The 18,949-nt window shown below is 34.9% G+C and overlaps 1 protein-coding gene, 1 long non-coding RNA gene and 1 other non-coding gene across 12 annotated transcripts in view; 2 read left to right on the forward strand and 1 right to left on the reverse strand.

Moving 5' to 3' along the window:
- LOC144373880 (uncharacterized) overlaps positions 1–18,949 on the forward strand; it is a 74,145-nt gene that overhangs the window by 27,519 nt on the left and 27,677 nt on the right. The window lies entirely within an intron of this gene.
- The window catches only part of LOC144373879 (transport and Golgi organization protein 1 homolog), a 168,719-nt gene that overhangs the window by 23,207 nt on the left and 126,563 nt on the right, over positions 1–18,949 (reverse strand). For 6 of the 10 annotated variants that reach the window (XM_078036852.1, XM_078036851.1, XM_078036850.1 and 3 more), the window contains 3 exons: positions 16,784–16,870; positions 14,754–15,039; positions 12,954–13,099 (listed from right to left, as the gene is read on the reverse strand). In XM_078036852.1, coding sequence (XP_077892978.1) covers positions 12,954–13,099; positions 14,754–15,039; positions 16,784–16,870 — 519 coding nt within the window. Of the gene's footprint in view, positions 1–12,953; positions 13,100–13,716; positions 14,603–14,753; positions 15,040–16,783; positions 16,871–18,949 lie in introns of those variants that run through there. The other 4 variants (XM_078036845.1, XM_078036844.1, XM_078036843.1 and 1 more) reach the window with 1 other exon arrangement.
- Positions 9,823–9,929, forward strand: LOC144373905 (U6 spliceosomal RNA). Its single transcript, XR_013433466.1, has one exon. It is a non-coding gene; the product is annotated as a U6 spliceosomal RNA (small nuclear RNA).

Here is an 18,949-nt window from a genome sequence, read left to right on the forward strand (position 1 = left end):
CTTTGAGGTAAAACTGACATGCAATAAATTACATGTATTTAAAGTGTGCAATTTGATGAATTTTAACATGAAATTATGAAATCACCATTATAATCAAGATAATATACACATCCTTTACTTCCAAAAATATTCTCATTCTCTAGGTAATTTTGCCCTTTGTCGCCCTTCTTTCTTGCCCCCCACTTTCCCATTCCTCCAGCAAAATGTCTTATCTTAATAGATTGCTTTGTATTCCTCAAGTTTTATGTGTATGGGATAATATATTGTATTTTCTATGGCTTCTCTTATTCAGCATAATTTGAGATTCATCTACATCAGTTTATCTATCATCTATTTTTATTGCTGAGTAGCATTTCATTACATGTACATACCACAATTTGTCTATCATCTATTGACAGACATTTGGATTTTTTTCCAGTTTGGGGCTTTTACAAATAAAATAGCCAAGAACACTGATATAAAATTCCTCCTATTGCTATATAACTTATCTTTTCTTTGGAAAAGAATGGTTGGATATGACTGGTGTATGTTTACATTTTTAAGAAGGTGATTCTACCACTTTATATCCCCACCAGATGTGTACCCATCCAGTTCCTCCATCTCTTCTCCAACCACTCAGCACAATTGTCTTTAATATTAGATATTTAATAAGTGTGTAGTGGTAACTCTTATGCTTCAAAATTGCATTTCCCTGATAATTATGTCAAGCATTTTTAATGTATTTACTATCTGTTTATCTTCTTTGATGAAGTGTTATTTTACAGGACTATATTTTTTCGAATGCGTTCTAAGAGTTCTTCATATATCCTTGATGCAAGTCTTGATAAATGCTTTACAGTAATTTCCTCCCAGCTTGTGTTTTGTCTATTTCATTGACTTCAAAGTGTATTTTGAATTACAGAGGTTTTAGTTTGATGAATCCCACAGTCAAATCCTTTTTAATGCTTTTGTAGTCAAATTTAAGAAATCTTTGCCAAACCTAAGTTCAACAAAAATTTTTCTCTTATTTTTTTTCCTAGAGGTTTTGTAGTTTTGAGTTTAATATTTAAGTCTGTGAGTTAATTCAGGTGTCTAATGCAAGGCATGGATCAATATTTTGCATATAAATATGCAGTAATTTCAGTACAATTTGCTGAAAAAACTTTCCATTCTCTACTTGTCTTTCCATCTTTGTCAATGACTGTTGCCATATATATTGTGTATCTATCTCTGAATTCTTGGCTCTGTTTCAATATGTTTTGTCTGCAATCCTGATTACTGTAGCTTTAGAATATTTTTTTTCCTCTTCGTATGGTACTAGGGATTGAACACAGGACCTTGCATATGCTAGGCAAGTCCTCTACCACTGAGCTACATCCCCAGCCCTAGATTAAGTCTTGAAGCCACATATTCTAGGTCTGTTGCAATCAGCTTGTCATTTTCTACAAAACTCTGCAGGGATTTTGATTGGAATAATGTTGACTCTGGTGATTAAACTGGGATGAATGGACACCTTAGTCTTCTGACTCATAAATTAGGTATATCTCTCCATTTAGGTTCTCTTTAAATTCTATCAGCAATATTTTATAGTTTTGAATATATACATTTTAGTTTTTGCCACGTTTATGTTTAAATACTTCATATTTTTATTCTATTGTACATGGAAATCTTTAAAATTTCAATTTCTAATTATTCATTGTTAATATATAGAAAATATAATTGCTTTTAGATGTAAATTTTATCTGTCAACCTTACAATAGCTTTTTTCTAGATCATACCAGATTGTATCTATATATATTCATGCTATCTGAAAAGAAAGAGAATTTTATTTCTTCCTTTCCAATCTGAGTGCATTTTATTTCTTTTTCTTGCCTTAGTATACTAGCTATTTCCTTACTGCACCCCAGTACAATGCTGAATAGATGTAATGAGAGTAGACATCTCTGTTTGGTTTCTGATCTTGGGGAAAAGTATTCAATTATCAACCATTAAGTATGAGGTTAGCTGCATTTTTCAGAGGATGTTTTAAGCTCCCTTCTATTCCTAGTTTGTTGTTTGTTTTTCTACATCAATAATCAATGCTGAGGGGCTGGGGTTGATACTCAGTGGTAGAGCACTTGCCTAGCATGTGTGAGGCAATGGGTTCAAATCTCAGCACCGCATATAAATAAGTGAATAAAATAAAAGTCAATCAACATCTAAAAAATTTTTTTAAATAATAATCAGGGCTGATTTTTTTTACATGTCGATGCGATTTATTGTCACCTACTTGTACATGCACACAAAATAACAATATAATTTGGCCAATATTACTCCCCAACATTTCCCCCCTCTGCTATATTTTTTAAATGCTTGTTTTGTATCTCTCAAGCTAAACACAAAGATTGTGCTTTTAGGTACATCAATGTGGTAAATTTCATTGATTTTCAAATGTTAAATAAATTTTGGATTCTTGACATAAATCCCCATCATCCGTCTAGTTTTTGTCTATGATGTATTTTCCTTTTACATATTGTTGTATTTGACTTAAATTTTTGTTTAGAATTTCTGTACAGATTCATTGGAGATCCCATGAGAGGTATGTGGTTTTCTTTTCTTATTATATCTTTGTCTTGGTTTGGTGTAGTGATAACACTGGATTCATCGAGAAATATTTCCTTGCTTTAATATTCTACAAGGGTTTAGTATTACTACTACTATTAGGAATTAGTATCATTTCTTCCTTACAGGTTTAATTGGATCACCAATAAAGCTATCTTGGTCTTATATTTTTTTCTTTGTAGAAAGGTTTTTACCTATACCTTCAATTTCTTTAATAGTCAACAAGGTTTATGAAATTGTCTGTTTTTCTTGAGTGAACTTTTGCAATTTGTGGCTTAAATAGAATTTCTTCATTTCATCTAAATTGTCAAGTTAATTAACATAAACTGTTCATAATATCCCCATTATCAGTCTAGTATCTGTGAAATCTGTAGTGATATCCCTTCTCTGATTGCGAATATTGGTAACCCGTGTCTCCTCTTTTATTTCCCTCACTAGATGTTGATCAATTTTATTCATCATAAAGAACTAGCTTTGGGTTTCATTGATTTTCTCTTATTTTCCTTTTTTTAAAATTTTACTGACTTATGGTCTTTATTATATCTTTTTTTCTTGCTTACTTGGAGATTAACTTATTTTTCCTTTTCTAGTTTCTCATAGTAGGAACTAAGTCAATGACTGGAGACTTCTTTTTTAATAAAGCTATCTTGGGCCTGGTAGTGCTATAAATTTTCCAATAACACTTTAGTGACATTGCACAAATGGATATGTTGTTTTCAGTTTTATTCAACTCAAAATATGAATTTCTTCTCTGATTTATTTGACTCAAAAATTATTTAGCAGTGGGGGCTAAGGTTGTAGCTCAGTGGTAAAGTGCTTGCCTTACATGTGTGAGGCACTGGGTTCGATCCCCAACACCACATAAAAATAAATGTACTGTGTTGTTCATTTATACCAAATATATATATATGATAGATAGATACAGATATAGATACAGATATAGATATAGATATAGATATAGATATAGATAGATAGCAGATAGCAGCCTGGCACTTAAGTTTTCAAATATTTGAGAATTTTCCAGATTTTTCCATTATTGATTTCTCATTTTATTGTGTTCAGAGAATAAACTTTGCCTGACTTTGAATACTTTTATATTTACTGATAATTTTTTTAAGATCCAGAATATAGTTTATCTTGGTAAATGTTCCATGTGCACTAAGCTCCTTGGGGGTTTTCTATAAATGTCAATTAATTTCAAATGGATGGATTGATTATGTCATTCACACTTTCTACAACCTTACTTTTATTTTTCGTTTTCTGCCAATTGCTGAGGAAAGGATATTGAAATCTCTAAATGTAATCTATAGGATTCATCATTTTCCTCATAATTCTATCAATTTTGATACTTCATGTATTTTGAAGGTCTAATATTAAAAGTACAAGCATTTAGGTTTATTATATAATCTTGACTGATTCGTTTATCATTAGGAAATAACTTTCTTTAGTCCTGATGATATATTTTGCCCCACAACCTCTTTTGGTTTAATGTAGCTACTCCAGATTTCCTTTGACTAGTGTTTAACATGAGATATCTTTTTCAATCATTTTAATTTTGACTTCTTTGTGTCTTTCTATTTACAGTGTTATTCCCTTAGACATCTATTTGGGTCTTGCTTCTTTAGGCAATATGACAATCTCTGTTTTTAACGGATGTATTTAGATACTTTCCACTTAATAGGATTACTGCCGTGCATAGGTGTAAGCTTAATATAATCTTCTATTTGTTCCTTCTGTTCTTTTTCTTTTCTTTCTGTCTTCTTTTGCAGAAATACCACTATCGGTATTTTTAGTGATTCCTCTATTGGCTTATTAAGCTATAACTCTGTTTTCTAATCTTAGTGCTTCAGGGTTTAGAATATACATCTTTAATTTGTCACAATCTACCTTCAGATGATACTATATTACTTCACATATTCAATAAGAACGTTACAATAGTTACTACCCTTCTGAGATTTATACTGTTGTCATGTATTTTACTTTACGTGTTTTCTAAGTCCCATACTACACTGATATTTGTCTTTAAACAGTCAATGACTTTTTAAAATGTTCAAATAAGAAAAATTATTTTAAATATTTATGCACACAGTCACCATTTTCAGTGTTCTTTACTCCTTTATTCCATTATTTCCATCTGCTGTCTTGGTGCAAGTGTAGGTGAATTCTTTCAGCTTGTATGTCAGTACAAGTCTTCATTTTAGAAAGATATTTCACTGGGCATGATATTATCGGCCAACATTATTACTCTTCAAATATATTAAAGGTATCACTCCACTATATTCTCTTATGCCTAATTTCTGACAAGAAATCTGATATCATCCTTAGTTCTTCTCTACATAAATGTCTTCTCTAACTGCTAAGATTGCTCTTTATCACTGGTTTTGAGCAATTTATTTATGATATAATATACCTTGATATAGCTTTATTCATGCTTTTTGTACTCTAGTCCCATTTAATATCTTGGATCTGCAGATGTACAGTTTTCACAAATTTTTGGCCATCATTTCTTAAAATATTTTTCTGAATACCTCTCATCGCTCAACTTGAAACTGTCCCACAGCTCACTGATGCTCTGGTTCACTTTTCTTTAACAGAAGAAATTTTCCCTGTTTCATTTGGGGTACTTCTCCTGCTATGTCCTCAAGTTCACTAACAATTTCATCACAATGCTTATTCTGGCATTAATCCCATCCACTGTGTTTATCATACATTTTCAACTCTAGAAGTCTGATTTTCTTAAAATATATCTTCTATATCTCTTTTTACCTTTTTAACACACGAAATATAGTAGTAATGACTTTTTAAAAAATGCCATTACCTCATTCTAACATCTCCGATAGTTCTCAGTTGGCTTTGATTGGATGATTCTTCTCCTCATCATTGTGGATTGTATTTTTCTTGCTTCTTTGCATGCCTGGTAAGCTTTGATTCGATGCCATACATTACGAATTACTATTCTTAATATTTCGTATACAATTAAATTACTGGAAACAATTTGATTCTCTTGGGTCTGAATATTTGTTAGGTATGACATAAATTGTAATAGTCAGTCCGAGGTAACACCCTTCTGATTATTCTACCCAACTTCCTTAGATAGTTTTTTCCAGGTGCTATTCTGGTCCCTGTGTTAGGACCTGTTCCTTCTAATCACTTAAGATGGTTTCTCTGACTTGCTAAGCAGTTTCATCACACTTATGTGCAGATCAATACCCTGCTGAACACTCAGAGAGCCTTTCACAGATTTCCAGAATTGTCTCTCAATGTAGCAACCTTCTTTTGGTACTCCACCCTGTGAATTCTAGTCACTTTGGTTTTCCTGGAATCTCAGCACCATCTCTCAATTCATGGTATCCTCTGGTTCTGCCTGACTTCCCCTTCTTTGTCATGGCTTGGGAATCTCTTAACATAGTAAAAGCTGGGGCAACTAAAGAGCTCATAGCATTTGTTCTTTATGTTTCCAGAATCATTCTTTGTTGCTTGATCTTCAATGTTACTGGATCTTAAAATTTTATATGTTTGTGGGGTTTTTTTTCATATTTATTTTAATTGTTTCAGTTGGGAAGGTGAAGCCAGTACATATATAAAGCTATCATAGCTAGATGTAAAAATCATTTGCTTTTCTTTTTCTTTTTATGGTGCTGGGGATTGAACACATGGCCTCATGTATGGTAGGCAAGTGCTCTACCACTGAGCTGCATATCCCTTTTCTCATTTGCTTATTTTTTTTAATAGCAGAATGCATAAGGAAATAAATTTTTAAAGTTAACTATAAAAGAGAGTAACATCAGGGTAGACAGAACTGGGACAAAAGCTAGAGTTCTTTCAAAATCAGGCAGGAGAATCACAAGTTCAAAGCTAGACTCAGCAACTTAGCAAGTCCCTACGCAACTTAGTGAGAACTATCTCTAAATAAAAAATAAAGAGCCTAGGTATGTGGCTCAGTGGATAGGAGCCCTGGGTTCAATCACCAGTACCAGAAAACAGAAACAACTTATTTTCACAAATTAACTTTGGCTCTTCTAAATATTTAAATAATTGTAAAATAAACAAAAAAATCTTTAAAAATTAACACCTAAATATTGAAAGCAAAAATGAAACAACCTGTGATATCATGTTGGTGACAAACCACAGAAATGAATTATTTCAAACATACCTTAGTGGGATATAGCTTAAAGACAAGAGAATTTCATTTAATTTCAGGAATACATTCCTGAAAGTATTTTAAACAACATAAATATAGTCGTGTGTTGCTTAATAATGGGAATAAATTCTGAGAAACACATCTTAGGCAATTTCAGTGTGTAAACATCATTGAGTATACTTATACAAACCTAGAAAATATAGCCATTTCCACACGTAGGTATTCATATATGGTATATCATCGCTTTGGGGATAAAAACCTATAAGATATTATTATACTGAATTCTGTAGACAATTGTAACATTGTAAATGTTTATATATCTAAATATATCAAAACATAAAAAAGATTAAAAATACTAGGTGACAAGAATTTTTTAGCTCCATTATTATGGACTAATGACCAAAATGTCATTAAGTGGCACAAGACTGTAAACAATTATATTGATGTCATTGAAAACTGGAACTCCAACATCAGAGAAAGAAAACACAAATCTAAGATAGATGAAGTGAAGTAAAATCTCTCTAGCATACTGAATTTTCATGGGAATTATCTAAATGACATGATCAAAAATCCCCACATATTTCTGAGCTTACAGAAATATGTGGGGATTTTACTTACTAAAAAGGCTTACAAATGACAGTCAATTTGAGCAATAAGCAATCCTAGTACTTGGAATGTAGCCTCTAAATATAATTTCCTATTGAAAGAAACCAAAGTTCTTTTAGAGAAATAGTTCCTTCAAGGTCTGGACAGGGAATGTTTAAGATGAACTTGGAACATCTCATACATCAAAAGCAAGGGAAACAGGTAAAAATGACCACTAGGTGGTGGCAAAGGGTCCCAGGAGCCAAGATAAAGAGGCTTCTACAAGGCAAAAGGGGGAGAAATTGAGCATCAGGTAAGAACAATTACTATTCCTAACTGGATTAAACCCACCAAATATTTTTAAATGCATGACATCATATTGACTCTTAAATAAAAGTTAAAAAGATTTCAAAAGCCCCTTTGGGTATCATTTGATAATGCTAGAATAATACCTTACTATTCTGAAAAGTGTTTAAATGAAGAAAAAGAATCAAATGTTTATCTCCTGCCTTAACTATACAAACCGAATATCTGTGTAAAGAATAATCAATCATAGCCAGGCGCTGTGGCACACACTTGTAATCCCAGTAGCTTGGGAGGCTGAGGAGGGAAGATAGCAAGTTCAAAGTCAGCCTCAGCAAAAGCGAATTGCTAAGCAACTCAGTGAGACCCTGTATATAAATAAAATACAAAATAGGGCTGAGAATATGGCTCACTAGCCAAGTGCCCCTGAGTTTAATCCCCAGTACCAAAAAAAGAAAGAATAATCAATCATAAATTTTTATTTGTATAGGCATCCCAACCTTTAAATGAAGAAAGAAAAATCCCAGCAATTCAGACCATTGCTATTTTGCAACCTGTAATATATTAGCAAATCTCACCAAGGTCACTGTTGACTAGTAGTCAACATCAAAGGAGAGGACATGCAGATGTCAATGCAATATTTCCTATTAAGTTTTCATAAGAAACAGAATTGAACCTAAACCTGACTACCAATTTCCAAGAAATATAAAGCAACAGAGAGAGGCTGAGGTTGTTAGCTCAGCACTTGCCTACAATGCATGGAGCCTGAGGTTCAATCCCCAGCACCACCAAAAAAAAAAAAAAAAGGCAATAGAGAAAACAGGTTAAATTGTTGTACCAGGGGGATGTCATTTATTCACCCAAAGTACAATATATCCTAGAAGTCCCACAAACATATTTTTTTCAATTATTGCAAAAAATTACAAAAAAAAGAAATCAATAGAGAGTAACTTATATGAGACTTGTTCTCCCACTGAAAGCAACCAGAAAGTTGGAATATATATATTGGTACCAGGGATTGAACTCATGAGCACTTGATCACTGAGCCACATCCCCAGTCTCAGCCCCATTTTGTATTTTATTTAGAGACAGGGTCTCACTGAGTTACTTAGCACCTCATTTTTGGCTTTGAACTTGTGATCCTCCTGTCTCAGCCTCCCAAGCCACTAGGATTAAGGCATGTGCCATCATGCCCAGTCAAAAAAGATTTTTAAAGAGCTATTTTTCAGATAGAAAGCCACAAGGAACATGCAACTGTCACCCCTAAGAGCAGGAGAACAAATAGGTGAGCATTCTACCTGGAGGCACCCTCTAGACCTCAGTTTGAAAAGGGGAACACAAAAGGGGCACAAGAGACTCACTGAGGAGAGAGAGACCAGAGTTCCAGGAGATTAAGCAGCCAAAAATATGTAGAGAAAACTACCAGAAACATGGGAGCCACAAAGAAAAAGAGTTCCAGAAATCTGCATGGAGGTGGTCTTCAGTTTGGGGCTACGTTCTAAGCAGTACCTGTGAGGGCCAAAAACAACTATAAGCTAACCAATCCCACAGTTGGCACTGAGCTGGGAGAAGTCTGGATTCCAGCTAGCCAGAGAGAGTTGACGTACAAAAACAGTATGGTCAACAAGCTCATGAAGAAGTATTTGATCCTGGCATCATGGCACATATCTGTAATCCCAGCAATCAATCCCAGGTTGAGGCAGGAAGATCCCAAGTGTGAGGCTGGCAACTTATCAAGGGCCTAAGGAAGTTAGTGAGACCCTATCTCAAAAGAAAAAAAAAGTTCACTCAATATCATTAATTATCAGGAAATAAACTCACAAAGACATACCCACTAGAATGGCCCAAGTGCTAGTGAAGATGAAGTCAAGTGGAAGTCTCCTAAATTGCTGGTGGAAGTATAAAATGATTGTGGTCATTTTTTAGCATGGCTTGACAGTATCACATAAGACAAAAACATACATTAAACGTAGGAGGCAATTGCACTCCTAGATATGAGTCCACTTATAGTGGCATATATATGAAACAGTACTGTAGGAAAAATGAATCTATAGTTTAAAAAAAAAGTTATCAATGGTTGCCTGGAACAGGTGGTGAAGGCACTCACTGGGAAGGATCCCAAGGAAACCCCTTTTCTAGTGAAAAAAAAACTGTTCTATATCTTGATTATGGTAGTTTTTACCTGGGTATCTACATTTGTTAAAAGTCAGAGTGTGCTTGCTTTGGCAGCACATATACTAAAATTGGAACAATACAGAAAAAATTAGCATAGTCCCCGAGCAAGGATGACACCCACATTTGTGAAGCATTCCATAGTTTTGTGGAACCAACCCTTCAGCAGATGAATGGATAAAGAAACTGTGGTACATATATGAAATGGAATATTACTTATAGCATTAAAAGAGAAAAAAATTATGGCATCTGCGGGTGAATGGGAATATCAGGTTAAGGGAAGTAAGCCAATCCCCAAAACCAAAAGCTGTATGTTCTCTCTGAAAGTGGATGCTGACCCATAATGGGGGTGAGGTGGGTGGTAAGGGGCATAGAAAGAATGGAGGAACTTTGGGCAAAGGGGAGGTAGGACAGGTGAGGGGGCAGAGGGATAGGAAAGATGGTGGAATGAGATGAACCTCATTACCCGAGGTACATATAGGACTACACGTGTTGTGTACAACTAGGAAAAGTTTTGTTCCATTTATATACAATGAATTGAAATGCATTCTGCTATCATGTATAACCAATTAGAACAAATTTAAAAAACTCACTGATATTGGCTATCAAGGAATTACTGTTAAGTTGTGTGATGGCCCGTGGGTTCATTATACTATTCTCTATGCTTTTCTTTAAAGCTTTTCTAATTAAATTTATTTTTTAACTAGTACATAGAAACAAACATTATAATTATTGAATTAGGTAACATGACATTTTGATGCATGTATACACTATGTAAAGTTTAAATCAGTTAAATATATCTACCTCCTCAAACATCATTTCTTTATGGTAAAACTTTCACAATCGTTTCTTCTAGTATTCTAAAATATACAGTATGTTATGGTTACCTATAGTCCCCTACTATTCTCTCTGCTCTTATTTGAAAGTTTCCATGATAAAAATACTAAAAATAATTTTTAAATTAAGATATAACTTCAAATATTTAAAGGATTTCTATGTAGAAAAGTATTCAATTTTATAGAGGAAATCATGTGGAGGAAAATTTGGAGTCAATACAAGGATGAACTAGACAACAGAAGAACATATAGCCTTGTAAGAGAGTGACTCATGCTAGGAAATACTGGTGTACAGGCCTCATAACTATTCGTCAGGGCCACAATAAAGAAAATAACAGCAATGAGTGAGAAACTAGACTAACAGCCTTCCAAGGTTTCTTCTAACACTAAGATTCTGCTAAGATTCCATTGATCAATGAATCTGATTGGTGCACATCTCCCAAACACATCAGAGCCTATTATTCTCCAGTCCTATCAGATATCATACTACTTGTTTAAGATTTTACATTGACTTGTTCATAATTTTTGCATATATTTGTTAAGTCCTTTTCTTAAGGCTTTCAAAAATCACAATCATGCCTTACACCTGTTAGACTCTTTTAGTCCTCGCACAATGTCCTGTACATACTGGGCCATCAAAATGCCTCTTTGAAATCTCCTCTCAAATCAGTCTCCTAACGTTGTGCCTCTTCTTTGCCACTCACGTCTATGTCTTACCTATCACCGTACAATCACTGACCATACCTGCACCACATTCATGTCCCCTGACCTAGACCTAGAGGAGGGCTCTGTGCATACCTAAAAATATGAATAAAGAAATCCTTCCCATATCATGAGGCTGTTAACTTTCCAAGTGATGCTGATTCATTCTGATAATCAAATTATGACTGTGGAAGACTGCTTTAATCACTGGAAATATAATTATTCTAACTGCCTGGCTCGTATATACCCCTTACCCAGGTGGCTGCCACCATCATGAACAAACATGGAGCCAACTGAAAAATGGTTTCTCCCCACCACATCTTTTCCACCCTGGTGGTCTTTCCTCCCCAGGTATTCATTGTCTTTATACCACCTTCTGACTGTCTACATGAGAATTAGGGCATGTGTAGGGGTAAAACCCTTCAAAATGCCAGACACCTCACCAGACATTTTACCTTGTCAAATCATTTAATTCTTATGATTGGAGTAAGCATTATCTACATTTTTCAGATGAGGAAAACTTTTTTCAAAAGTTTAGTTATTTGCCCAAACTTCTAAATGATAACCTTGGGATTTGAAACCAGATCTACCTGGCTTCAAAATCTATACATTTTACAAGGAAAACAACAACATCATCTTTCTTACACAAGCCTTGAAATAATACAACCTACAGGAAACAACTTCAGTTGAGGAGGATTACTGTCACAATGGCCCTAGGACCATCTTATCCTCCAACCTCTAAAAGCTTTCTCATTCCTATAATTAAACTCTATACGTCCAATATCAACAAATACCAATAGGGGGGAGGTAAGTCCTAAAATGCTTAGATAAGCTTCTAGACAGATTAAATGTCTTATTTGGATCATGATTTTCTTTAGAAAGATCAGCCTTAAGTGACTCTTTCTAAGAAACAGATCTAACCTAATTCCTTTCATTCTTAAAACTTTCTAAGGATCCCCACTATTAATGGTCTAATGCTACTTTGGCTCATGACTTCCTTTAAGATTTGCTGGCCTCTCCAACAGGCCCATCCCCCTCCAACTTCACACTTTACAACACCAACTATTCACATTCTCCTGCCCTCCCCAAATATCCTTTCTTCATGTTTCCATTTCTCTGAACACATTTCTTCTGACTGCCAGCTTCCCCCACCACCCCAGCCTGTCTAATCAACAACAAACCACATGTCAGACTCCTGTTTGCCCTTTGCCTGTGCTTCAAACACATCTCAACCACTTTCTGACCTTACTGATCACCCTTCCAACCATAATAAATGCATTTATGGACAATAATGTTCTACCATCAAATAAATACCTCTCTTTCTGCCATTATCTTACTGTGTTTCAAGTGAATGCTGTTATCTCCCTGCCAGAATGAAAGGTTCTGAAAGGAAGAACAAAGTTTTTACAGGTGTGCAAATGTCCAGCCTTGGTAGATAGCAAATCTTCCTCATGTGCTAAACCAAGTAGCCAATAAAGCCACACCCCTATGGCTTTTGTTTCAGGAGCTATCTACTCAAAGGGTCAAGAGTCATTTTCATAAAGACATTTTAAGTTTTTCACTTCATGACCAGAAGCCACTTAAAAACTAATAAATAATCAACATTCTAACTGAAGAAACTATGTCAAACTTACCATCTTAGACAAATAAAGCAAGAATGAATATAACAAGAAAAGTATGTTGTCCAAAAGGGTGGCATCTGCTGGCTCTTCGACCTTTATCTCTAGTTGGTTTTCTGTATCAGCAGCATCAACAGGAGTACCTCCTGTTATAAGTAGCTCTAAAATTGAAAGGGGAAATGGCTATTTTATTTTATGCTATAGAATAAGAACTGTCTCTCTTCAGTTTCAATATTCATCGAGTGTTTCACTAAATATATGAGTCACAGTGCCTAGTGCAGGTGAGGCACTGGTAGAACACTTGCCTAGTGCAGGTGAGGCACTGGGTTCGATCCTCAGCATCACATAAAAAGAGATTAAATACTAAAAAAAAAAGGTTATGCTAGTCACTCCACACCCACATGATCTAGTACAGGTATTTTATGATTAAGAAATTATGTTTAATAAAGCCCTTTTATAATTTTAACATAAAATGTGTACTGTTAACAGGTCTACTTTTGTGCATTAGTTTCTCATTTATATCTTTCTCTTTTGCTTTTTATAAAATTTCTTATTGAACATGCAAACCAATCCCAACTGTCCTAAAGGAAAAAAAGAATAAGCAATATCCTTTCATACTGTAGCCCAAAAGAATGAATAAAGGAACATATGGGGCTCCTGAGTCAGCCTTCTTTCTCCTTTAGGCACATGGAAACTGAACAGAACTTTACAATAATACACGAAAACATCTGGAAGAACAACTCCTTTTCTCCAGCCCAAGCCGCAGGCAGGAATTTACCTTCAGCGTTAGCCCAGATTTCCTCTAGAGGAGGCGCTGTTATCAATGGAACAGTCTCCTCCACTGTGGAGTGCTTGTACCTCACAAAATAGATCAAGTCTTGGATATCATCAAGCACTGCAGCCTCTTCAAATATGTTACTTTCCTTTATTCCTGAGTCTGTATTATCATTCACACGATTATCAAGCATTTGCTCTGCTACGCTCAAAATGTGTGACTCAGAGGCACGGAAGACCTTATCTAGAACTTTTTCTAGATAATAGGGCATTAGGTTATAGGGCAGGCTCTCCTGCTGTGCTGACTTCAGCTTTAAAGACATTTCTTGCAACATGGCTTCCAGTTCTTGGACATTAATGTACTTCAGGAAGCGTTGCAAGGACTTTTGTTCTATAAAGAAGCTGCGGATTATGGGCAAGTCTTCCTCCTGATTGCTAAGCTCTGGCTTTAGGGCTATATGTGGACTCTGTGGGAATATATCATCTTCAAGGTCTGCAGAAGCAGGACCCTGGCTTTTTGCGTCTGTGATATGCCCTATGTCCTCAAGGTCCTCTTTTGAGGTTTCTTTTCCAGTAGCTTTTTCTGTAGACCCTAAAGTGTTCAGATGTTCCTTAGGGTTGTCTTTTTCAAGATCGTCAGAATCTTTATCCTGAAATACTTCACTTATCCCTGAAGTCTGAGTGTTTTCCTCGTCACTTCTGTCAAACAGTCCCTGGGCTTCCTCATCTGCCAGAGGACTTTCCTCCTTTCCCATTTCCATATCACCTCGTTCCTTGTCCATCATGTCTACCCTTTTGGCTGTGGTTTCAGTTTTCTTTAAAATCTTCCAAATTATACTCATTTCTTGTTTGTTTTCTTTGGTTTCTAGATAAGGATTGATTTCTTTTTTCAAAAGTTTATAAGCATCAGTCTTCTCCTGTTCGTTTGAGACCTGAGAAATGTTGCTGGTTTTGTTTTTTTTTCACTTTCTGGCACTTTCAATTTATCTGGTAGTATTTCTTCAAAAAGTTCAAATGAAGTTTGTTCACCCTGAGCATTACCTGTTTGACTATCTGCATGAGGATGGTTCTTCTGAGCCAAAAATTGTTCCTCAAGATCCACAGTGTTTTCTGAGAATGCACTTTCAATTTCTTGTGAGTTTGCTACTACTGGTTTAGGTTCAGGTTCAACATCCTGGGAGACTTCAGGAAATTGTCCCACTTTTTCTATAGCTTTCTCAGAATCTTCATTTGCAGAATCATACAATTCCCAAAATTCTAGAAGTTCTTCTACGTTATAATTATCAAAATCATCTACTCCAACATCAAAACAAACAAAATCTGTCTCCTAAAAGGAAAAGAAAACCATTAATGTGTCAATAACAAAGTATCACAAAAGCAAACTCATCCACGCTCCCAAATTCAGGATTGGTTCTAAAGAATCTTTGAGGTCAACCAGATTACCCTCTTCCAACCCCCACTGCCTAACTCCATCTATGGCTGAGTAAATCTGTCTTTTTCTAGACTACAGTGTTAGAAAGTCTATTCTTTCTTTCTTTCTTTTTTTAACATGGGTCATATTCTTTAAAAAGCATAATGAGTAAAAATGGTGACAATTTGGTCTCCAATTGCCTGACTCTTGGGTCTCTCTCAATTTGCTCTGAACATAAGTAGGGAAAGGCAAGGTATCACTTATAGGATCCTCCAGCTCTTAATATCTACACCTATGTTTCAGAAATTTAACTCTTAATCATTTGCTCAGGAGAAGCTGGAAGATCCTGCAGCCTTGAGAAAGATGAATCAGTTTTAAAGTATCTTACTGAGATACAAGTACATTGGATGGAATAAAGAATGATATTAAGGAGGCTCCTCACATTACTATTACCACAAGAACAAACTGAAAACAAGATTCAACAAGGTATACACCTTTCTCTTCATCAGGGTTTCACAGTCACTAAGATCTCTCTCAGGATTATGTGTATATTATCTAGTCTTCCTTCTTGCTACTAGTAAGCAAATTGATATAAAAGGAGCCATAGTATGAATGGACATGTTTTTAAAAAATTTCCATTCCTAATTAAATCTCCATAATATTCTGCGGGGGTTCCAGGGGTGGGGGAGGCAGTTCAACGTAGTAGGGATGAGTGATTTCCTCTCCTCATCACATGCATTTCTAAGCCATGAGGGATGCATGTAATGGGAAATACAATAAGAAGGCAGAGTTCAAAACAAATGAGTTCTCTGTAATCAGTGAACTGCTGTCACAGCTTAAATCCCAAGAACTCTCTTTACCAACAATGAAGTCCAACAAGCAACAGAAGTGATTTTATGGCCCCTGAGATTATAAAGAAATTTTAGGAACAGCAACAACAAACAGGATGACTTTATCCATTCAGTCCATCTAATCTAAGAACTGTCCTAGCCTAGCAGCTTGCATATTCTACAGCCACTACAAAGAGCTGCCCAAAGATGTTTCAGTGTTGGTGGGCATCAATTACTATACAATTTAAAACTCTAGAAAATAATCAGCTGAAGTGAGAATTCTAGAACACGAAATCCTTTCAGTCACAAAATCAATTTAAGTCAGAGCACCATACAGGAATGTTGTATAAAGGAAGCAGTTGGGGCCTTAAAAGATCTGAGACTGAACATCACCTGAAATGCTCAGGTCCCCTTTTCCAAATCTATAACATGACTATGATGATCCCATATATGACTAAGAATAAGAAAACCTTTGTAAGTACATATTTCTAACCTAGTATAAAAGTTAGAGTTTATTAATTTAACCTAAATATACTTAAAATGTCTAATAACTATCCAATGAGATTTGCCTGTAAAATGAAATTATTTGCCTCTTAGAATATCTGTTTCAATATATTAGACAACTCTCAGATTATAATATAATCACCCTTGAATGCCTTTCAAACTTTTTTTTTTTACAGGTAGTCTGATTTCAAATGAAAATCTGACACACAAATGTTAGATTGCCCCCCAAACACATTATAAAACATTCAGAAGCAGTTAACTGAATATAACTGATGGATTTATAAGCCAGTTTACAATTGAGAACAAAAAAGAAATCCATAACTTACATCTGTTGGAATTTGTAGCTCTTCTTTAATATATCCACGAACTACCTTGATGAAATCTTTTGGAAAGTATCCAAACATACGGCCAACCTATAGTGCAAAAGAGACAAATATCAAATAAATTCTGTACAAGGAATATAAATAAGAGATTTCTCAGAAGTGGCAGGAAATATACACATAATAGATAGGTATATGGTATAACCAAGAAAGAAAGTTGCTATAACAATTACACTGAGATTATTATTCCAAATAAAAATAAAGTACAGAACTATTAAAGCAACATTTCCAACCACTGAAGTTTTCTTTTTTACATTTAGCTTAATTCTCAACACAGAGCATATAAAGTTAAGACTTCTGAAGTAAATAAAAGATCTGCATAGAAGATTATTGGATACTATATGGTTAAAACTATGTAAATCAAAGCTGGTTATAAATGCAATTCCAAATAACCTCTAGCAACAATTTACCTGTACATTTTGTAGCATTGCTCATAAACCAATATTTATGTCTTTCTTAACCAATACACAATATTCATAAAAATTAATAAGTAAAAACAATACAAAAATCTCTAGAATGTATTACCACTATAGCAGATGTATTGATAGTATATGCTTTCCTAGCTTTGTCCAAATCTACTTTTACAAGCACTTGGGGAGTGCTGAGGGCCATTGTCAAGTAGGAATGAAGCTTCAAAATTTCCTTGCCAGCGTACCCCATGTTAAATGGATTTCGCTGTTGACATTACATGTAAGGTGACCTTGCTCAAGGACCAAGGCAGATCCGGGTTTAGAGCTGATCAGGTTTGAGGAAGTATCCCACTCCTTAGGGTGTTCCTGGTTTAAGACAAAAGGAGTTTTAGGGAAGTTGGAGGTTGAAGATGATTGCTGTTGGGAGTAGGGCATGCCTGCAGCCTGAGTTCCCACTGAGTTCTACTGGAGAAAAAGTTTTTAGGAGATGTATTGTTTGGGAGATTGGATTGCCCCTGAACCTGTGTGGAGGCGGTGTGAGTCGGGAATAAAGAATTGCTGTTTGAATCTACAAGGCTGTGAGTGCCTCCTGATTCTGTGCCCAGCCAAGACTGCGGCATTATGGTGGCCCGTACGTGGGATGTCTGAAGCTTGGGGGTAAGTGAATTTGCTCGCTCCTGAAGGAGAGCAAAAAAATGGGTGACCATTTCAAAAAACAATGTGTTCTTGTTTTGATTTATTTTGTTTTCATTTCAAGTGGCCTGTTCCTAAAACTTTCTCAGGAAAACTGGGAAAAATGGTTGACTCAAGGTTTGAAGTTGTTCGCCTCCAAGGAAGAAAAATTGTTAGAGGAAGAAGGTACCCCAGTAAGACCAAGAAAAACTATGGCATGTGTTGATACAATACAAAAATGTAGCCCATGGCTTTATAAAGATGAGTTATTAAGTATATCAATGGGACCATTATGGTATCCTGTAGAAGGATTTTTCTTCAACAAGAAAGAGATGGCTAGTTCTGTTCACTATACTTGTCTTGGTTTTTACAGACAGCTGATTTATTTACAAAGCTAAAATGTTAAAATATCAACCAGTAAATATGAAATCAAGTACTCTTTACTTATTAAGTTCCATAAGGTAATATATTTAAACATTATGTGTGTTTTCATAAATTGGCAAATGGAAAAATGTTTAATATTGCTTTGGTCTGTGTCTTTGCTGAAACAAGGTTACTAAGTGTTAAGATTCTATCATGTGTAATTTATATACAGAGAGTATAAGAAGTTTCAGCTGGGTTTCAATTACAGTATAACAGTACCTTAAAAAACATGAAAGTATTTCATCTTATTAAAGTGGAGTAATTTTATAAGGGTTGTTTTAGAATGTGAATTTATAAAAAGGGTTAATGGTTAAAAAAGAGATATAAAAAGATTCAAGATGTGGAAATATATTTTAATATAAAAGGTTAAAGGAAAAAGAAATGTTTCTAGTTGAGATAATCTCTGTGTGGTAAAGTGAAAAGTTGTAAAATGTCATTTAAAAAGATTTTCAGGAAACTAGACTTAATTTAAAAGCTTGAGAAAGGTAGAAAGAAAAAAAAGGTATTTGTACATGGAAGATTGAGAAAAAGCTTCTTAATGGAGTAAAAAAGAGCCTTTGGTTGAAGGGCAGCCATGTAAACTAATATTAAGCGATTTAAACAAAAT

The sequence above is a fragment of the Ictidomys tridecemlineatus genome, unplaced genomic scaffold, assembly GCF_052094955.1.
Source record: "Ictidomys tridecemlineatus isolate mIctTri1 unplaced genomic scaffold, mIctTri1.hap1 Scaffold_52, whole genome shotgun sequence".
Classification (NCBI taxonomy): domain Eukaryota; kingdom Metazoa; phylum Chordata; class Mammalia; order Rodentia; family Sciuridae; genus Ictidomys; species Ictidomys tridecemlineatus.